The following is a 22628-nucleotide window of genomic DNA, read 5'->3' as shown; positions in this document are numbered from 1 at the left end:
GGGGGGGGGTAAAACTTGAAAATGGTCTTTTGCCTTTGAGGACTTCATGAGAGCAAATTTTATATAATTTCGTCGGATAAATCAGAAGAGGTGAGAGGAGGGGAGAAGCACTGAAAATATCTAGCTTAGATTTGGGGGGGGGGGTGGGTGTTTATAATTACACGATTTTTACACCGGTAAAAAAAGGGGGGTTAGATTTGGTTTGTCAGGTTGATGTTTTTTATTAAGGAGATGAATTTTTGTATTTCATGTTGAGTGAAATATTAAATTGAACCTCCCAAGCGTGAACCTGCAGATTTTATTTTGTTAAAGAAAAACAACAATGGGCTGCTCAGAGAGTTTGTCCTTGACCCTTTTTAAAAAGTTGAAGAGAAAATGACAAAAAAATTGATGAAATTGAACTGCAGTTCTTTAGATTGAGTTTCAAAATGTCAAGATTTTCAAAAAAAAAAAAAAATTGTTCTGGTTGCAAAAATATTTTTAGAATTTTTTTCAGATCTTCAAAGGCATAAAAAAGTTGAAGAAATTTGAATAAATTGAGATCGGTTATTTTATTTCAACAAAGTCTAAAAATATTTTTGTTTGATTTGTTCCTATTTTTAAGAAATTAAGTTACTAAAATTACTGCAGTTGAAAAGTAACTTTTGGTTACTTTTTTAAAGTTTTTGTTAATAAAGATACTGTTTTTTTTGAATTATCAAAAATTTAATTTTTTCAAATCTTGGCCCGACTTTTTGAAAGAGAAAAAAAAAGGAAAAATGTTGAGTGAATAATTTACAAAAATATTCACTTTTTTATTCTTTCCCAACTCGTTACACTTCTTTTTCAGCGTTGCGATTATATAAAAGCACTGCCTTTGGCTAAAATTGTGTAAGTCTCACTTTCTGCCAAAAATAGTAGAAAGTTTCGGTTTTTGTCAGAAGTGCCAAAAAGTGTTTTCTATGGTCAAAAATTGCTGAAAATTGCCGCTTCTTTGCAAAGAATTTCGAATGGTTCACTTTTTTTCTCCAAAAATTACCCAAACGTTTCGTATTTTTGTCAAAAATCGCCAAAAAGTCCTTAATTTTTTTTGCCAAAATTGTCAACATCTCGATTTTTGTCAACGGTTTTTCTAAACAAGTCATTTTTTCACCAAAAAGTTGCAAAAAAAGTCTCAATTTTTCGATAAAAATTGAAAAAAAGTACCTACGAGTATCACTTTTTGTCGGTAATTTCCAAAAATTCTCGCATTTTGCCACGTTGTCAAAAAACTTGCTTTTTTATTTTAAAAATGCTAAGAATAGATAAAAAGTCTCACTTTTTTTGCTATAAAAATTGCTGAAAAGTTTCACTTTTTGCCAAAAAAGACTAAAAATGGTCTTTTCTACAAAATTTTCCCAAGGATCTGAATTTGTTTTACTTTTTGCCAAAAAATTCCCTTTTCTGCAAAAAAATTCAAGAAATTTCATTCAAGTTAAAAATTGCGAAAAAAAGTCCTAGTTTTGCTGAAAAATTTCCAAAATCTCGCGTTTTTGCCAGAAAATGTCTAAAAATTCTCATTTTCGTGTCAAAAATTACCAAAAAGTCTTGCTTTATCATCAAAAAGTCACAAAACAATATTATTTTTTGCCAGTAAGTCTTTTTTCCCCCACATTTTTAAATGAAATTAATGATCTGGCTTCTTTGATAGATTTTTGTATCTACATTGAAATGTTTTTCCGCGTCTGGTTACTTTTTTGGTTATTTTTTGGTTAGTTACTTTTTTTTGGAAAAAATTAAGAGAACATTCAAAATTTTGAATTCTAATGAAAAATGGAGGAAGGAGGGTTCAAGTCAAGTTCCAAAAAATTGTTCCCACATTGTTTTAATGCTTCCAAATTTCCAAAAAAAAAATCTGCAGACAACTTACCCAACGCTCGTGCTTGAAACTCGAGTAGGTATGATTTCAATAAAATTCTATTTTCGATCTTGAATTTAAAATTTGAAAAAAAAAAAATTATCAAATTTACACCATATTTTTTTGGATGGTTTTTTGTGCTTTGTCCCCGGAATAAATGTTCATTTTTATAGTAAAATTACAAGAAAAATGTCAAAAAAACATTAAGTAAATTCAAGTACTTTTAAATTGAAATATTGTAACCTGCTATTTAGTTTGAAAATTCAATTTCTTTCGGCTTGAGGATTGAAAAAAATTCAATTTTGGAATGGTAGAGTTATTTTCAAGCATATTTAATAATTTCTCAATAATTACGTCAAATTTCGATGTTTTTCAGCAATAAAACTGATCAAAATTGCTGAAAATTGTAGGTATATTTTTTGATTGCCTGCAAGAGAGTTATCTTACTATCTATCTCAAATGGTGTACAAATTTTTGAACAGGGGACCAAGCTAAATCTAAATGGCATCTAAAGCCCCATCACCAGCCAAGATTTTTGATGCTGAAGTGTATTCATTGAATTTTGGTAAATTTTTGGAAATCTTTGGATCAAAAATTGGGAAAAATTAAAATTTTACTAAATTGATCTGGAAAACTGAAATTTCATGTGTAGGTACATTATTTTTGACCGCACGAATCGTTTGGAAATGATTTTGAAACGTTTTTAGTTATTCTGGAGCCTCCAGAAGATTTTCAAACTTTGAAATCACCACAAAATTTTACCCATTTAAGTATTTTAAATTGAAAAGTGAAAATTCAAATTCAAAAATTCTTTAATTTTAACATTTCGAGTCGGTTTAAGGTGATTTCGAGTCGTTCTGGAGCCTCCAGATATATTTTGGAAATTTTAGGTTTTTTAAAAATGCCATAAAAACCGACCGAATTGACTTGAGCAGTTGATATGTGTAAACGTGATTGGTGCAGGATTTTTTTGTTGTAATTTTAATCAATTTTGTCAAATTTTACAGAAATACAAAACTTTTTGTTGATAATCGTATTTTACGATTTTCAAAAATCTGCTGAAGGCTTCAGAACTGCTCAAAACAGTTCGAAACCGTTTCCTATCGATTCGTGAGGTCGAAAATAGAGCACATATCAAATTTCACCTTTCTAAATCAGCTTTATAAAATTGAGATTTTTTTCTCATTTTTGGCCCCTTGATTTTCACAAATTCGCTAATCAATCAAAAAATGGGCTTTAGCTCCTTAAATTTTGACCGATGGTGTATTTCTACTTTCTCTTTTGATTTAACTTAGTTTAATGTTCAGTTCGGAAAATAATCAGTCAGTTGAGGAATGTGTCTCCCTTGTTATTGTTAGTCCTGTCAGGAAATTCGAATCGAAAAACTGATCAATTTTGTCCGGCATATGACAATAGGAGTAATTGCACCCCCCCCCCGCCCGCCGATCCTCCGGGACAACTTTTTTCTTGAAGGAGACATCCCAAGGAACATTTTAAAGCAAAGTTGCCAAAAAAAAAGTTGGCCTTACTTACAAAATGGCGGCCATTTTGATTGACAGGTCAGCCGAAATCGCAGATTTTGCGTTTTAACATAGGACTTGCACGAACTTTTTCAAACTTTACAAAGGTAGATCGAAAGATCATGCAAACATTTATCACCTGTCAAAATTTCAAGTGCTAAAGTGCGTTTTTCGATTTTTGGTGAATTTTTGAAAATCCAATTTAGGCCAAAAATGAGGGAAAAAATCAAAATTTTACCAAATTGACTTAGAAAGCTAAAATTTGGGATATACCCTATTTTCGACATGCCAAATCGATTGGAAACGGTTTCAACCCGTTTTGACCAGTTCTGGAGCCTCCAGCAGATTTTTGAAACTCGAAATTATCACAAAATTCCATAAAATTGGACTTGTAAAGCAGAAATTTATTCTAAAAACTAATTTCAATACGCTACGAAGTACTGCAGGTGAATTTCAGTTCGTTTTGCATCCTCTAGCGACTTTTTGAAAATTCCTGAAGCCTCCGCAGCAGATTTTTGAAACTTTAAATTTTCACAAAATTTCATCAAATATGGAGATGGAAAGCTGAAATTTACTGTACACTCCATTTTTAACACCCTCTGAAGACGACTTCAAGTGGGTTCAAGTCATTTTTGGGCCTCCAGCGACTTTTTTTGAAAATTACTGGAGCCTCCAGCAGATTTTTGAAACTTTAAATTTTCACAAAATTTCATGGAATGGAGATGGAAAGCTGAAATTTTCTATACACTCCAATTTTAACACCCTCAGAAGACGACTTCAGGTGGGTTCAAGTCATTTTAGGGCTTCCAGCGACTTTTTTTGAAAATTACTGGAGCCTCCAGCAGATTTTTGAAACTTTAAATTTTCACAAAATTTCATCAAATGGAGATGGTAAGCTGAAATTTACTCTACACTCCAATTTTAACACCTTCTGAAGACGACTACAAGTGGGTTCAAGTCATTTTAGGGCCTCCAGCGACTTTTTTGAAAATTACTGGAGCCTCCAGTAGATTTTTTAAACTTGAAATTTCCCGCAACATTAATTTATCAAATGGAGTTGGCAAGCTGAAATTTACTTCGCAGACTACATGGTGGTTTCAAATGGTTTTGAAGCTTCCAGCTACTTTTAGGAAATTTCAATTTTCCAAAAAAACGTCATGCAACCTTTCAAAAAGTTGCTGGAGGCTCCAAAACGACTTGAAATTCACCAGCAGTCAACTACCGTAGCGTATTGAAATTAGTTTGCAGAATGAATTTCGACTTTCCATCTTGGTTTGATAAAATTTTGGGGAAATTTCAAGTGTCAAAAATCTACTGGAGGCCCCAGTAATTTTCAAAAAAGTTGTTGGAGGATCTAAAATGACTTGAAATCCACCAGAAGTCGTTTTCAGAGTGTGTTAAAATTGGAGTGTAGAGTAAATTTCAGCTTTCCATCTCCATTTGATGAAATTTTGTGAAAATTTAAAGTTTCAAAAATCTGCTGCGGAGGCTTCAGGAATTTTCAAAAAGTCGCTAGAGGATGCAAAACGAACTGAAATTCACCTGCAGTACTTCGTAGCGTATTGAAATTAGTTTTTAGAATAAATTTCTGCTTTACAAGTCCAATTTTATGGAATTTTGTGATAATTTCGAGTTTCAAAAATCTGCTGGAGGCTCCAGAACTGGTCAAAACGGGTTGAAACCGTTTCCAATCGATTTGGCATGTCGAAAATAGGGTATATCCCAAATTTTAGCTTTCTAAGTCAATTTGGTAAAATTTTGATTTTTTCCCTCATTTTTGGCCTAAATTGGATTTTCAAAAATTCACCAAAAATCGAAAAACGCACTTTAGCACTTGAAATTTTGACAGGTGATAAATGTTTGCATGATCTTTCGATCTACCTTTGTAAAGTTTGAAAAAGTTCGTGCAAGTCCTATGTTAAAACGCAAAATCTGCGATTTCGGCTGACCTGTCAATCAAAATGGCCGCCATTTTGTAAGTAAGGCCAACTTTTTTTTGGCAACTTTGCTTTAAAATGTTCCTTGGGATGTCTCCTTCAAGAAAAAAGTTGTCCCGGAGGATCGGCGGGGGGGGGGGGTGCAATTACTCCTATTGTCATATGCCGGACTATAATTTTTGATCATTTCACTCAGTTTTTCAAAATTCAAATATTATAGATTGAAACACCCTAGAAGTAGAGACACGTTCAAGGACACCAAAATTAATTAATTCTTACAGTACTACTGTACGTATTTTTCGAATGTATTCTATGGCTCTTTGTGACATTTAGAAAATGTAAGAATAAAATGAAAAATCATGGTCGTACTTGTACATAACTCGATGTGTTTACGAACGTGAGTTTATTTACTCGTTTCGTGTGTAATGAAGAGACCAACAGCGTCGTTTAAAGTTCAAACTAATTAAACGGTATGATGAGTTCATTGAATGATTTAATTAAAAAAATCGTAAAGTCTTGCCGTAATTCTTAATTATACATTCGGATCTCAAAAATTGCTACCTACTTTTCCTATAAATTGACTCGAATAAGGAAAATATACCCTACAAATTGAATCGAATGTTGGGCTCATTTTCCTGAGAAACATTTCGATTCATAATATTCTGAGTCTGACTGTGAATGTCGCTGTGGGCAGATGGCTATCTCCCTTTTTGCCTTCCTTCTCCATGTGCTCACTGCTCAAACCAGTTTTCTCGCAGTGTTGTTATTTTGGATATAAAATGTAATCATTATTGCGGCATTATTATTTATTTTCGTATTAGCCTACACATATCGCTAATTCATCAAGTTACATGATTAATATGTTTACCTGTGTGTGTCTCTTTGCACGAAGGAAGCGTGAATTTATAATTAATTTTTTAATTTTTCGCTTTTGTTTGCTCGTTTATTATAGAATAATATCAGAAATGGAATGTACCCCGCTTCACCGCAAAGTCTATGGGCGATGGTGGCTCTGGTGGCAGCGTTACAGCTTGCTGGATTTTCGTTACCTTTTGGATCCTACGATTTTGTACTAAATCACATGCCAGCGTAAGTATCGATCGTCGCGATTAATCAATTTGCTAATTTAGTCCTACATATAATTCAGACTGAACCCAAATTGTAGATAGAGGTATTTGCTTATTCTCGATGGTGTTTCGGATATTGGTTTTTGACCCAATGTCTTTGAATATGTATTTGTTTTGAGTGTGTAAAATGTACAGAAAGTCATTGAGCTTGTCTATCTATATAACTTACTTAGCTGTATACAGAATACCGAGACCACTGACCAGTCATGATATTATAATTTATTTACTTTTTAATCGACTCTTTGTAAATTCTACTCACTCCTTCGCGTTCTGCTTCGATTTATAGGTACACTGTACAGTGTACAGGTTCGATTTTTTTTTCTTTTAATAGTATGTAGTTGGTACTCTATCGTTGTATGGGTGCTACATGTACTCGTACATAAACCAGAATTTCGACTTGTGTTGAAAATGCTGTCGAATATTTCCAGTTTGGCCTAATAATACTCGTACGTGCGTAAGTGTTGGTATTTGTGTATAAACTAGGAAGTTATTTTTTGCCAGAATGAAAAAAATGTTTAATTTCGGAATTCGCATTGGCTAATTTTACTCTCGTAATGGAAATGAAAATTTTCCTGTATTTTTGTACTAATCTATGTGCCTGGGGATGAGTATCATAATATTATCAAATTCTCTAATATTTTTTTCCTTTTTCAACGAAGATCATTGCTGCTCTCAAAATCGTGGTAATCAGTTTTATTTCAGCGAATAAGCATTTTGAGCTCGACAATGAACCTAATTTGACGAATATTATGATTGAAATTACATCTGAAATTAGGTTATCTTACTCAGCAGGTGCCTAATTATTTTCTTTATTCGAATGTAATGTGAAGTAATAACCGAGCACTCAAGCACTCGATTAGGTACTTAAGGTTTATGTGGGCAGATCTTCAATGTGATGCTGTAGAAGGAGGAGGAGGAGAAGAGAAGATTATGTTGTAAAATGACCAAAAGTAGCGTTATATGTAATATGATTTAGCTTGAAATATTGTACGGAATTTTTGCTTTTGAGGTGGAAGAGCGAAGGTCAAAGTTCAAATTATGGTATTTTAATTTCGTCGAAAGAATCGTGAATTGCAGTTTTAGAGAAATTACTCGTTTTAATTCAAGTAGAAGTACGTTTTTTCCAATTTGGAAAAGTGCACCGATCCTGAGTAAAAAAATCTCAACAAATTTAATTTAGTGGCAAGTTTTTTTCAAATTGAAAAAAAATATGGGTATTTAAAAAAAATCAGAAATGTTTTATTCTTGTAAAATTGTGATATTTCAAGTTGATATTAATTTGAACGTGAATTTTAGACAGCTGGGTGCCCCAAGAAGGTGATTATAGAGGTTTCCAAAATGATATCTTTTTTTTTCAAATAAAAATACGAATTTAGTTCAAATTAAGGTTGACGATGTAATTAAACGTCTTCAGCGAGAAATTCCAAGATGAGAAATTTTCCACCAAAATTGACTACATGGGGGGGGGGGGTGTAGTAAAAAATGAGCTTTTATCGTTTTTGAAAGTCTCTCACTCTCTCAAAAAAAAATTTGCACATTTATGTGAGATGCATAACATAAGATTGAGTATAATTTTTTTCATAATTGCACCTATGAAAAAACTCAGGCTCCAGAGCATCGATATTACACTAAATGGATACACAGCAGGTCCACTTACCCCGCCGCAAACAACAACATCAGAATTTCACAGAAATTTCTGTTTACTACGGTTATTGATGCGCCTCTTTTTCGCGCACCTCTTTTCTGAACATGAACATGAACATGCAAATAATAAACACGTCGAATTCTCGAATTTAATAATTAAAATCACACGTTGATAAGGTTTCACTTTCAAATTACGTTTTAAAAATGAAATGATTTATTTATTTCGATATTATTTATTATTAATAATTTTGGTTATGCCTGGTAGACTGTATAATTGTTATGTTTGCGGAAGTTACACTTCGCAAACATTTTCGTAAGTTTTTTACCACTGATCTAATTCTCATGTACTTACATATTTTAGTACATATAAAAATGCATTGTTAAAAGACGAAAATTTTCCTTATACCTGCCTATATTGAGTTTTTAAAAAAAAAAGTTTTGGGCTCAAACGGTTAAGCAATATTTATTTTTATGAACATAGGTACATCATATTATTCAGTAGTTGTTCAAAAATACATATCTAATCACTGTCACTATCCGTCTTTGGAAAAGTAGGGTCCCAAATTCCAGGTGGGGTTTGGGACCTAACAAACTTGAAACGATGTCTACAGGACTGATCCACTATTTTTCGATATTCTTCTTCCGAGTATTTCTTTTTCAAATTATCAAAAAAAGGCTTACAGTTGTAACATGGTTGCCCTGGAAGTCTCCAACGTTCTGATTTCTTTGGGATTCTGTCCCTAAGATATGCATACTTAGGCTCAGGTTGTTCTGGAGGCGCATAATCGAATGAATCTTCATCAAAATTTTCTGGTTTATTCTCCTTTTCATCTTGAGAGCTTCTAAGTTTTTTCTTTGAGTTCACACTGTGTGATGACTTTTTCCTTTTCTTCTCGGAGTTCTCGTCAGTCTTCACATAACCACCACTAATATTTTCCATTATTTTTACTTTTTAATACCAAAAATATTTCAAATTTCACACGTTATTGGAGCATGTAGCTTTTTTACTGAAAACAGCATTACATAATGATATTTAACACATATTTATGGAAAATTGGCCTATAATTTTTGAAAAATCCAAAACGTCTATAATTTAATTATTTTTTTTTTTTTTATAAATTCGGACGATAAAATCAAGTTTTTGGATAATTTTTAAAAAAAGTTTTTCAGCAATTTTGCTGGCAGGCAAGATTTTTGAACAGTTGAATTGGCGATCACAAACAGTAAATCTTTACCATTGCATTTTTATATTTGTCACATTATTTTGCAGAATTCTATGTTCACAAATTCATTTTACAGTTTCCCTGAGAATGATGATAGAAGAGCTCAATGGGCTCAAATTTTGGGAATTGATTTTGATCGTGTGTTTCCAAATGATAGATTATGCTCGATGCACTTTAGAAGTCAGGATATTAAGCCTGCAAAAACTTCCAAAAATCGAACCAAACTAAAACACAATTGTACTCCGATCAGTTTTTCTGGTAATATTAATGAAGATGAATCTGAGATCCCTAGTAAGACAATTATTAAACCATTCTAAGTAGAACACAATTTAAATTTTTATTTTTTTAAAAACTACTCAAATCTCTAATTTTTCAGTGAGTGATGTTGAATTTGCAGCAGAAAATATAAATACTGCTGGTGATTCTGATTATAATGAAAATGTGACTGTGATATCCAACGTTTTAGATTCCAGTACCAATACCAATACCCCTAGTAAGACAATAATGCAACCATGTAGAATGCATTTTGCATTTTTTCAACATACCCAAATGCCTTATTATTAATTTTCAGTTATTGATGTCGAATTTGCTGGAGAAGCTATGAACACTGATGGTGATTTTTCAGAAAATGAGCAACAATTATCAAATTCTTCTCTTAATAATGCCAATGATGGTAACGAAGCAACATCCTATGTTTCAAATTCTGATTCTGAACCCACCAGTAAGACAGAAAATTTGATCAATAAGTGACGAGAGTCCACCTATTCCAAACATTTTTTCAAGTACTCAAACAACTTTATTAATTTACAGCAAACAACGTAGAACTTGGTGCTGGCAGTGCCACACCACAAACTCCTCGGACAACGGAAAGGCCCATACGTCAAAGATATCTTGGAGATTTTTTATCTCCGCATATGAAATCTCCAAGAGTAGCAAGGAGGTTTTTCTACTTGGCGAAGGAGGAGTCGCGGCGGCATAAAAAAAAAATTCATGCACTGCGAAGACAAAATTTGTATCTTAAGAAAAAAATTAAAAATATGGAGGATCTACTTGACCATCTGAAAAAAAGCGATTACATTTCAGAGGCAGCATATCACCATTTATTGGTGAGTGAATGTCTGTTTATGACATACCTATCTTCAATTCACAAAATAATTTGAGGGCAGAGTAATCATTTGAATTCAAGTAAAATTCAGATAGGTACCTAACAAATTTATCAGATACCAAGACATTATTTTGAGTGATTTCAATAGCAGAACAAACGTCATTTTTGAATTCAGCGTGCTCAAATTGGTCAAAAAACGCCATATATTTTCAGTATAAGGAAGCGTTGTTAAAACAATCTGACACCGAAAATGAATTCGTCGTCCTAAAAAGAACCTGTAGCCCAAATTTCAGTTCGATTCGCGAGAAAAAGTTTTTTTGCTCAAAAAAGTGCATTAATAAATTGCATTTTTTTGGAATTTTTTTGATTTTCAAAAAAAATTGTGTAAAGGGTCGTTTTTGACTAATTTGAGGTCGCCGAGCCCGAATCTGGTGTCCATTTGTGTCGTGGAGTGCTGCTTCGTTGAGAAACTGCAACCATTTCGCCAAATACGAGTCCGATCACAAAACTAAAGTCATATTCGAAATCAGCGATCTCGAATTAGTAAGAATCCGTTATTAAAATTGCAAAATTCGACAACTTTTTTCACGTAATTTAAATTTTTGAAAAATCTTGCCCTTACTTGGCTCAACTTGGTTCATTTTTTTGATAGAAAATGGAAAATTAAATTTTAAAATTAAATTACTGTAAAAAACATGTTCAAATACAAAAATTTTTGATTTGTTGAGATTTTGGTTGTTATTTTTCACAATAATTTGCACAATACTGTACATTAGTTGATTCAAATGAACACCCTGCACCTACGTAGGCATTTAGGCAAGCAACATAAAATTATGCTACAACACAATATTTTGTCCTTTTCAGTCCACTGTACCGGAAAATGTAAGAACTCTTGTAGACGCTTGCCTCACAAGTAAGAAGCCGCTGAAATACGATGAAAACATACGCCAGTTTGCAGTTACATTATATTTCTACAGCACAAAAGGATACGCATTCGTTAGAAAGGCATGGAAAAATATGCTACCCGCAGAATCCACTATTCAAGCATGGTTACGAGTTGTTAATGGAGAACCAGGCTTCACCCAGGAAGCTTTTGATGCATTGAAAAATCGATCCGATCATATAAAAGCTCCCTTACCAGTCAATCTTGTCATAGATGAAATGAGTATTCGCCAACGTGTTGGTATGGGTAACGATGGCGTTGTATTTGGAGCCGTCAATTTGGGAAGTAATATGGTGATCGATGCGGATACTGAAGATATTCCTAAAGCTAAAAATGCATTAGTGTTCATGGTCGTGTCTTTAAAAACGAAATTCAAGGTACCTGTAGGGTACTTCCTTATTGATGGCATGACTGGAAAAGAACGCGCACATCTCCTCAACATGTGTCTAGAAATGTTGCATGACGCCAACACTCATGTAATGAGTGTTACTTTTGATGGTGCGTATGTCAATTTCACCATGTGTGAAGAATTGGGAGCAAATTTCAAACACGGCACGCCTCAATTCAAGCCATATTTTCCTCATCCAGTCACTAAAAAACCTGTGTACGTGTATCCAGATCCGAGCCACAATATAAAAAACATCCGAAATGCATTTGCCGAATATGGTCCGTTGAAAAACAACAAGGGTGAAGATATTTGCTGGAAATTCGTTCCTTTGCTGTACCAATTGCAAACAGCTTCAGGGCTGCATTTCGGAAACAAAATTAGAAAAAAACACATTGATTTTTCAAATACGAAGATGAAAGTAAAACTGGCTACTCAAGTATTGAGTGAATCCGTTCACGACAGCTTGGAGCATCTAAAAAGTGAGGGATTTGAAGAATTTCAAGGAAGCTCACCTACTGCTGAATTTTGCAAAAAATTTGATGAAACCTTCGATTTATTAAACTGCAGAGAAAAAAACAATTTTAAAAACAAGTTCTGCAAACCCCTGAAAACTGAAATCAACGATGAGAATCTAATAACGAAGAAATCCAAAGCTGAGGAGCTGAAACAGTACATTATCAGCTTGAAAACCAGCCAAGGCACATCCGTTATGACATGTAGTAGGAAAACTGGATTTCTAGGGCTGGTTATTTGCTTGGAGAACTTGTTTAAAATTTATGAAGCTTTAAAAACGTTACCTGACCACAAACAAGATTACCTTTTATCGTTCAAACTTAGTCAAGATCATTTAGAAAACTTTTTTTCGGCAGTAAGAAGAAAGAATGGCTGGAATAACAATCCCGATGCATTACAGTTCAAAGGCGCTTATCGGCAACTACTTGTTCGACATGAAATTGAAAGCTCAAATCGTGCAAATTGTGAAAAAGACGACGTTCCTATTTTAAGTGCTTCCAGTCGCCGAAAAAAGAAAAAAATTACTCCATGCAATGAAACACCAGCAGTTTTGCCTTCTCGTGAACCTGCAGTTGTTCAGCTTTCTCACGAACTTGCAATTGCTGGACCTTCTCGTGACCCTGCAGTTGCTGGGCCTTCTCACAAACCTGCAAACACATCATTGTTAGAATTCGATACCTCCGATGACGAATTGGCAGCATATACATCAGATGCGGATATGAATGATTATTCTTCAGATATCAGTGACCATGAAGAAAATGAACTAGTAACTGTATATCAAGACTTTGAGGACGAAATTGATTCACGAATCGTTAAGGCTGTCAAAATAATTGTGCCTCATATTGCCGGTTTTGTTATCAAGAGTATTTTGAACAAAAATGACTGTGGAAATTGCAACCTGTCTCTCGTAAACAAGAATCCTTCGCCGAATACTTTAACTTCACGGAAATCAAAAGGTCGTCTGGTACATCCATCGGAGAATGTAATGCAATTGTGTCTCTCCACAGAGATAGCTTTTCGGAATAACGTAAATGGAATTTTCAAAATGTCATTTGATGAATCTGTAAAACAAACGGCTTTAATGCAATATTTTAACATCGGGTGTGATAACAACGATCATTGCAACAAACTAAAAAATAATATTGTAAATAAGTATGTAACGTTAAGAAAGCATCACGAATTCGAGCAAATTAACGACGATTCAAGTACGTCAGTGCGACAAAAGTTTACTAAACTGATTCTTTTCAAGAATCAATAGCTCGCTAATGTAAAATCAAATAAATTATTATACTCTTACTTATCAAAATAATTGAAATTATCGCTGAAATCCTTCGTAGACCTACGTATTCATTAATTGAAACCTGAAAAAAAGAATATATCACAAAGTAAACTAGTTCTTTTTGCAATTAATAATAAAACTGAAGAATCTTAAATACTTATCTGATGACAATAATGTTGTTTCTGATCGGCAATTACCATCGATGATGGCGATTACAAACAGTGGAACTTCATAAATGGTACTAATAGAACTTCATTGCAATAATTAAAGTCTCAAGTTCGATTTATTCAAAATTATTTACATATACAAATTATATTTCAACGAAAACACTTGAAATTATAGTCATTTTGAAATTACAATCTGTTGAAAATGTTATCTGTTTTCAATCACGATGTTTTTATCACTATTTTACACTTGCGCAGAAGGATGCGCATCAATAACCATCAACTCATCGCCCCTTTCCCCTGTGAACTTCGCTAGCACGGCATTTCCCACCCGCCTCTCTACATGCTGTGTATCCATTACTGTAATATCGATGCTCCAGAGATATCGTTGAGAAGCTAAAAATGTGTTTTTTTGCACCAAAAAAAATTGAAAAAAATTTTCCAAAATTTTAAAGTGACCTTTGATGATAACTAAATTATGTGTAATTTTTGAAAAAAATTGGCCCATTGCGATATTTTCCTTTCGACTTGAGAGAAGTTGGGGAGATGAAATAAATATGTAAAAATGTTATGGGTGGAGGGGGGGGGGGGGTGGGAGAGTCAAATCATAGGTGCCAACTTTCACTAATTTAATTATGTAGTTTCAAAATCTGAAGTAGGGCTATCATTTTACTTACTCTTCTTACGAGTAATTCCTAAATTTTGGTTCTACGAACATTCAAAAATCGATTTTTTTTTAAAAGAGAGGATTTCACGAGAAAAATGAAGAGGAACGAAATCGTAGAGCATAAAATTTTGTATAATTGGAGTGTTATTATTTTTTTTGTTGAGGAGGTTGTGTTTTTGAGATATTCCAACAAAATTGATTAAATTTTGTAAAAAAAAATTGATTCGGTTCTACATAATTTTTTTCACTGCGAAAATCGATTTTTGAGAAAAACTAAAGCTTTTGCGAAAAAAAAGAAGAGGAGTAAAATTGTTCTGTATAAAATCTCCTGCTTGTAAAAAATTTTCGATAAGGCTTTGTTTTTGAGAAATTTCGAGCAAAAGTTATGGAATTAGATCTGGATTTTATTCATGCCTTGCGAATTGGTCTCTAAGAGTATCTCACATCAAGATGACCTCTAGGGAAACCTACGATGTAAAATTCAAGGTCATACAATTTTTTGAACCTATTCGAATAGAGCTTTCTTGGACAATTTTGCAGAAAAAAGGTACAGAAATTTTATCGAGTGATTTAAACCTTTATAAGTACCTAGGTACTTGGTTTATTTTTGGGTCATTCCATGTCAACTCAACCAACGTTTTTGGGTCATTTCCTTCGATTTTGCTCAAATTTTCTTTACAATATCTACCCACCCAGTAAGTAAGAAAGCCGCAATCAGTTTGGTCCCAGCCCCCTCAGGGGGTGGGTGGGGGGCTTCCATTATTTTCACATTGTCTCGAGGTACTCAACTTCAGCAGCCCATTCCTCCAAAACTATGATACTTTGATCAAAACTGATTTCACAGTTTGAAAGGGCATTGAATTTTGAACTTTTCAAGTATTTTGAAATTTTCAAAAGTTGAAAGTTGAACTCTCAATTTGAAAGTTCAAATTTCAAAATGGCGCTGTAAGTGGGAGCTACCGTTTACAATTTTGAAAAAATTTCCATAGATGAACATTTTGATACTTTTTCGAAATATTTAGGTTTCGAGATGGTACTCGTTGACGGAGGGGGAGCACCCCCACCACCAATTTTGGGCGAAACTTTCAAAAGAAAAGCTGTGGCATGTGATATATCGAATTGTATGTTTTTGGCAACGCTGAACCCGAATATGACGTCAGATTTTTGATTGGACCCCATCCCCGGCCCCCAGCACCTCCTCAAAGGGGGTAAAAGTTCAAAAAAGCGTTTTGTTCGTGTGACACATGGAATAGTATGTTTTTGGTGACGCTGAACACGAATATGACGTCAGATTTGTGATTGGAGCTCATCCACGGCCCCCAACAATTTTTTTGGACTTTTACCTATTGGGGGAGGTTCTGGGGGCCATGGGTGAAGTCGATTCGAAAAACTAAGGCAGTATTCGTGTTCAGCGATATCGAAAACATACTATTTCATGTGTCACATGAATGTAACCATTTTTTTGGGGGGTCATCCCCTTTGGGGAGGTGCTGGGGGCCGTGGACGGGTCCAATCACAAATCTGACGTCATATTCGTGTTCAGCGTCACCAAAAACATACTATTCCATGTGTCACACGAACAAAACGCTTTTTTGAACTTTTACCCCCTTTGAGGAGGTGCTGGGGGCCGGGGATGGGGTCCAATCAAAAATCTGACGTCATATTCGTGTTCAGCGTCGCCGAAAACATAGAATTCGATATATCACATGCCTCAGATTTTCTTATGAAAGTTTCACCCAAAATTGAGGGGTGGAGGCGCTCCCCCTCCGTCAACGAGTGCCATCTCGAAACCTAAATATTTCGAAAAAGTATCAAAATGTACATCTATGGACATTTTTTCAAAATTTTGAATGGTAGCTCCCACTTACAGCGTCATTTTGAAAGTTGAACTTTCAATTTGAAAGTTCAACTTTCAACTTTTGAAATTTTCAAAATGCTTTAAAAGTTTAAAATTTAATGCCCTTTCGAACTATGAAATCAGGTTTGATCAAAGTATCATAGTTTTGGAGGAATGGGCTGCTGAAGTTGAGTACCTCGAGACAATGTGAAAATAATGGAAGCCCCCCCACCCACCCCCTGAGGGGGCTGGGACCAAACTGATTGCGGCTTTCTTACTTACTGGGTGGGTAGATATTGTAAAAAAAAATTGAGCGAAATTGAAAGACATGACTTTCAAAATCGCCTTTTTTTGGTTGAGTTGACATGGAATGACCCTTAAATTGTCCTTTAAAAATTTCATTTTGAGGTCTTTTTTTGATATTTTTTCAAGAAAATTTTGAAAAATTGTAACAAAAAAATTGTGAGAAAATTAATTGTAAATTATGTTGTTTTGTGAATTGAGACCAAATTTTTGGAAGTGAAATTGTACTGTATAAAATTTTCTATCTGTGAAAAGAGTTATTGATTTTTTCGAGGAGGCTTTGTTTTTGAGGCATTTAAAGCAAAAATCAAAAAACTCAGTATTTTTTTTACTTACTTATTTAGAAGTCCAGAAATTTTACCGAGTGGTTTAAAACTTCATATAAGTAGTTTTTTTGCCCTTTAAAATAATTCTATATTGGTCTTTTTTCGATATGAGTTATCAGAAGAGCATTTTTAGGCTTCAAGTTTTCAAGGAAAATTGTGAAAAAAATAAAAATCGATTATCAAATTGCAAATTTATTGCTCTTCGCTGAAATGAACACCTTTGTCTGCTGAAAAAAATTTCAACTATTTTAGGACCATATTTCGAAACGAGCAAATTCAAAGGTGCGTTTTGAAGGTCAATTCGTTTGAAAAAATTGCCAAAAATGGCGAAAAACTTTAAAATGAGGCTTGTCCAAACGACAGATGAGTTGAAATATGGCTAAAAAAATACAATTTGCAATTCTATAGCTGTTTAAATCGAACTTTTCGCAATTTTGAAAAAATTGTATTTTCTTCCTCACTCCCCAAAGTAGGTACTAGGTATATTTTGTTCATTTGTATCGAAAAATTGCCTGAAAATGGCAGAAAAAATAAAATTCTACTACAATATGTATTATTGGTACTTGGATTACTATACAAAAACCTTAGCTCTCGAGCTCAAATTTTTCAATTTTTTTCACCAAATTGAACTATCATACCTAATGATATTATTTAAATTTTCATTCGAAAACTATTCAAGTCCAAGCATGTGACTGCATAAGGGCTTTCTTGTGCCAGTTTTATTTATTTTTTTTATTTTTAAAAATTCGAATCGTATAATTTTTAAAGTACTAGTATACATAATTGAATTGAAATTGTTCATTTTTTCAAGTTTTTGTTTGGTTTTTCTAGTACTTTTTAATGCGAGGAATGATTTTTTTTTTTGATTTTAAACATGTTCTATGATTTTTTGAACACCTTCCCAGACTATTTACTTGTTTGATTTTTAGTCTTGAACCTACAGCTTACTTTTTTCTGGTAATAAAACAGTCGAAATGATTTTTTCTTACGTTTTTCTTGGATTTATTTACCTATTTATTTTAGACGAGTTGTATTTTACTTTCACTGATTTTTTTATATGATTTTTTTCGATTAAAAATCTTCAAAGTCAGGCACTTCGACAATTTTTTTTTCAATTCTTTTAAAACTTATTTTTTCATATAGATTATGATTTATTTTATTTTCTATTCTAGCCTAAGTCTAGCTAATTTTTACGTAGGAAACTGAAACATGATTTTTTTAAAAAAATGAATCATTGATAAACTTTTTGTAAAACTCTGTGCATCAAAAATTATTTTAATTTATTTTTTAATTTTGAAAAGATTCCATTATTCTATTATTTTAGTTTTAAAAAAATGATAATGATGATTTAAAACAAAAAAAAACCATTTTTTTACCCAGTTGAAGTTTACGAGTCGATCAAATAAAATTTAAAAAATCAATAAAAATTGATCAACTTTTGAAATAAATCCATGAAAAAAGGAGAAAAAAATCATCTCAGCTGTTTTATTATTACTTATATCAAAAAATAAAATAAAATAATATGTTCAAGTACAAAAACCAAAACCAAATAAATATGTAGGTAATTATTACAATTAGGTATTTTATTTAGTAATTCCTTAGGCTTCGAACTTCGAAGATTTCATTGTCTTAGACAGCTCTCTATTCTCTATTGCCTATTTTTTGTCTTCCAAGCGATCAAAATTTCGACACTCTTGAACCATTACATTTTAAAATAACCAATACCTCGTTTAATATAATTTTAATACCATAAATATGAAATTCCGAGCATTTTAGCGGTTTCGAGACGATCGCGAACTGGTATGAAACGTTACAGCGACGACCGTCTTGCGTTATCATGTGTTATTTCGCCTCTAAAAAGTTGGTTGCCTCCATAGCTCAGTGGTTAGAGCACTGGTCTTGTAAACCAGGGGTCGGGAGTTCAATTCTCCCTGGGGGCAGATTTTTTTCTAATTTTTTTAAATTTTTTATCGACGATATGGGGTTGTTGGTGTTGGTTCATCATTTAAAAAAATTTTTCACCTCGATACGAATTTTTTTCGAGCTGATTTTCGTGTTTTTTGTACGATATTGAGGTAGTTTTTCGTGATTTTTTCATAATTTGCTTGGGGAATTGTGTTTAGAATGGTTTTAAAAATTGGTTTAGTGTAATTTTTTTATTGTGTGGAAATTTTTTGTATTTATTTTTTCATTTTTTTCTTAGTTATAGATTATTTTGATTAATTTTTTTTTTTTTAATATTTCCTTAAACGAGTTATTTTTTTAGTTTTAAAATTTCAAATAATTTTATTTGTGTGCAGTTTTTTTTTTTTTTTAATTTATAAAATTACAAATTGAGTAATTGGTGAAAAAAATTGTTATATTTTTTTCTTTTAATTTTCTAGCTTCAAATTGTTACCTATTCTGCAATTTGAATCACGAAAAATTGAAAAATAAAAGGTACTAGTCATTGATCTTTTTTTTTAAAATAAAAAATCTTTTTTCTCATATTATCAAAGAACAATCACAACACATTTAAAAAAACAATGAGAATTTTTGGAATGATTTTTATTTTATTTTTTGCAACATCACAATCACTCGTACGTGTCCTAATTACGTAGGTAGCCAATTGTAACGCTTTATATTATTGTATTCGTATATTTCGTATTGCACAATGACGTTTTATTCGCTCACATGAGAACGTATACTGTAGGTATTAATATAGACGTACATATAGCTGTATGAATATTTCGAATATTTGACCGTACGTATAAAATAAATGAATTAAAAAACGTTGAATTTTTTGTTTCAGGCCGACGATATTTTGGCATTTTATGACGTGCTTATTATTGGGATTAGTCGTTTGGCTGTTATTTATCTACACCATCCGCTACATATTGAAATTACTGCTCATGTACAAAGGTGAGAAGCGAGACTGGCTGATTTCCGATTATCAAATCGCCTCTTATCAGTCGTTATGTAACAATTCGTCGACGTGTAATTACATTTTTAGTCGATATATTCGTCTGATGTGCGACCGTTATATAGGTAGAGGTATACTCGTAATGCAATATCGAGTAATTAAAACAAGCTGACGATGAGCTGTGATGTATGATTACAACAGTTGGTAGAACTTTAGACGCCTCGTGTGTGTCGCCGGATATTATGTACAGCTTTATTTATAAATCATAACCGTCGATCGAACATATTAGGGCACTAGGATGATTAAACTTATAGTTGAAAAATTCCTTAAATTATCGAATCTTGATCCTAAAATGTATTTTTTTTTCAGGTTGGATGTTCGAAACGAGAACGAAAAATAATAAAGTATCGTTAGCAACTAGACTATGGGCTGTAGGCGTGAAATTATTTTCCGGTACGACGAAACCGTTATTGTACAGTTACCAAGGCTCCTTGCCGAGATTACCCCTTCCTCCAGTTCACGATACAATGCAAAGGGTAGTAGAATAGTCTATCTATTCGTTTATTCGACTAACACGTAAAATAAATTCGCCAATCTTGAACTAATTGTTGACATTTTTTTTTCTTTTTTGCAGTATTTGCGCAGTGTCCGGCCATTATTAGATGATGAAAATTACGATAAAATGAGACAAATGGCTCGCGATTTCGAAAACGGTATCGCCGTCAAATTACAAAGATACTTGATACTTAAATCATGGTAAATATTTACCTATACACCTCTCGAAGAGATTTAATAAATATTTAATCCGATTATACTAGTGCGTATTTTAATGGTTGGATTTTGCGATGCAGGTTTGCCACGAATTACGTATCAGATTGGTGGGAAGAGTATGTTTATTTGAGAGGCAGATCGCCGTTGATTGTTAACTCTAATTTTTACGGAATCGACGCTATTTCTTTGAAAACTACTCATGTGCAAGCTGCCAGAGCAGCTATGGTTGTGAATATCGCATTGAGGTTCCGAAGACTCATCGAAAGACAAGAACTTGAACCGGTACGAATACCCAAATGTATTGGGATTTTTTTCTTTTATTGGCCAAGTTTTGTGGCTAAGTTTTCGCACGTGGTTAGGTAGGGTGGGGGGGGGGGGTGGAGGTGGAGATGGTAGGGAATTTTCCATAAGGACGTGTATATTTTTGGAAGTGATAATTTGTGAAAATTACACGTTACTCGTATCGTGTTTCTAAAAGTTATCATTAAGAGAAGAGGTATTTTACGTCCCAATTTTGATGCTAATATGGTGAGCAAAATGTCTCGGTGAAGAAGTATATTGATTTTTTTTTCGAATTTTACTGCCCTTTTTCGATTAAACGTTGATTTGAAAAAATTGCATAAATTACATTTTTTTAAAAATCATGAAAATTTTTTCATGTCAATTTCAAGTTAAAAAAAAAATATGTAGCAATTTTGACTCAACGGAAATCAAGAGATCCGATTTTTCCTCATTGTGTCTTTTTTTTAAAATAATGAACCTAAATTTTGAAAAAATGGTTCATTTGATATTAAAAAAATTTTGGAATCACTGAAAAAGAAAAAATTTTGTAAAGATGATACTTACATTCGATGTAAAAGATTTCTAGGACCACTGATAAAAAAAGTAGTGACGAAAAATGACCTTGATGGATTAAATGAGCATTATGTACTTACCTCCCCCTTATTAGAACTTTTTTCTAAATGTTTATTTTGGTTTTGAATTTATTCAAAAATTGTAAAAAATCTTTTAAATGATCAGATTACTTACATTTTTTTTTTTTTTTTTAGAAGTGATTTTTGAATTGTGATTTTTTAAATTTTATTTTGTTTAATGGAAGGGGGATACGATATCGCGCATGATTTTGGGAAAACTTTCTTCCCGACGACGAGTTCAAATTTATAAATTTCAAAAAAATTACTCCTATGATTCGATTCATTAAAATATGTTGAAATTTCTCTTTAGATCAGCTGGGGAAAAAAATGAAATTCTGTATAATATGTTTCGATGTTTCTTTTTTCATTTTTCCAAATTTTCGAGGGGGGGCTCAATGCTGGCCAAATGGCTTTAAATGAACTTGCAAAAAATTCCAGACTTCCAATTCATTTGAAGGATAAGATTTTTAGCTTCAAAATTTTAATTTCAAATAATTTTCAAGTTTTTTAAAAAATTAGCTTCGGGTTAAAAACAAATGAAAACCTTGTTTCGGTCGTCAGATTGTCGAAAAACTTGAAAAACTGCGTTCGGTGGTTCTAAACATACATGTTTGATTAACTTAAGGGACAAGTGTATCAAATTTTTGGGATTTTCGGTTTTTGACTTTTCTCATTTTATATTTTTGAAGACTATTGGATGGTTTTTATTAATATTAAAATAGCCCCCCCCCCCTCCTCCCACCAAAAAAGTAAAATATTGATCTTGGATAGTTTTTGAAAATTGTGAAATTTAAAATCTTACTTTTCAAAAATTTGAAAAGTATGAAAAATCTAAAAGAATAAAAAAATACTGCATTCAGTGGTTCCAAAAATACGTGATTGGTTAACCCAAAATGTTTCAAATTATTTTCAAAGTGTGCGGTTTTTTAAAGTTTTTCATCCTTTTTTTCATCACATTTTTGAATGCTGGAAGATGATTTTCATTTCTTTTACAGTCCCTTCTCCTCCCCCCCCCTCCCCTCAAAAAAAAAAATATACACCTTGGTCACTGTTTCAAATTTTTGGAACTTTGGACCTTACTCTCCAAAAATGTAAGAAAAGTATGCAAAAATTTGGAAACATAAAAACCAACGAAAAATGCATTCAGTGGTTCCAAAATTACGTTATTAATTTACCCAAATGTTTCAAA

General features: G+C 32.8%; 2 protein-coding genes and 1 non-coding gene across 5 annotated transcripts in view; all 3 read left to right on the top strand.

Annotated features, from left to right (window-relative positions):
- Nucleotides 1-22628, top strand: part of whd (carnitine O-palmitoyltransferase whd) — a 65071-nt gene that overhangs the window by 26345 nt on the left and 16098 nt on the right. For all 3 annotated transcript variants that reach the window (XM_065355535.1, XM_065355534.1, XM_065355537.1), the window contains exons 3-7: nucleotides 6286-6422; nucleotides 19644-19753; nucleotides 20124-20290; nucleotides 20389-20510; nucleotides 20606-20807. In XM_065355535.1, coding sequence (XP_065211607.1) covers nucleotides 6286-6422; nucleotides 19644-19753; nucleotides 20124-20290; nucleotides 20389-20510; nucleotides 20606-20807 — 738 coding nt within the window. The remainder of the gene's footprint in view (nucleotides 1-6285; nucleotides 6423-19643; nucleotides 19754-20123; nucleotides 20291-20388; nucleotides 20511-20605; nucleotides 20808-22628) is intronic.
- On the top strand, nucleotides 6434-13930 carry LOC135839483 (uncharacterized). Its single transcript, XM_065355533.1, has 5 exons — nucleotides 6434-9618; nucleotides 9704-9820; nucleotides 9899-10048; nucleotides 10138-10433; nucleotides 11297-13930. Exons 1-5 carry the CDS (start codon nucleotides 9381-9383, stop codon nucleotides 13532-13534), a joined length of 3039 nt encoding a protein of 1012 aa, XP_065211605.1. The 5' UTR covers nucleotides 6434-9380; the 3' UTR covers nucleotides 13535-13930.
- On the top strand, nucleotides 18720-18792 carry TRNAT-UGU (transfer RNA threonine (anticodon UGU)). The gene has a single exon. It is a non-coding gene; the product is annotated as a tRNA-Thr (tRNA).

Source organism: Planococcus citri, chromosome 3 (genome assembly GCF_950023065.1).
Source record: "Planococcus citri chromosome 3, ihPlaCitr1.1, whole genome shotgun sequence".
Taxonomy (NCBI): Eukaryota; Metazoa; Arthropoda; class Insecta; order Hemiptera; family Pseudococcidae; genus Planococcus; species Planococcus citri.
Note: the sequence above shows the minus strand (reverse complement) of the source record. Positions and strands in the feature narration are given on the sequence as shown.

Excerpts from the sequence above, each read along its gene's own strand:
- LOC135839483 (XM_065355533.1), top strand. The coding sequence starts at position 9,381 with ATGTTCACAAATTCATTTTACAGTTTCCCTGAGAATGATGATAGAAGA. Across the intron at positions 9,821-9,898 it reads TACCAATACCAATACCCCTA|TTATTGATGTCGAATTTGCT; the intron begins GTAAGACAATAA and ends ATTAATTTTCAG. Across the intron at positions 10,434-11,296 it reads CAGCATATCACCATTTATTG|TCCACTGTACCGGAAAATGT; the intron begins GTGAGTGAATGT and ends TGTCCTTTTCAG.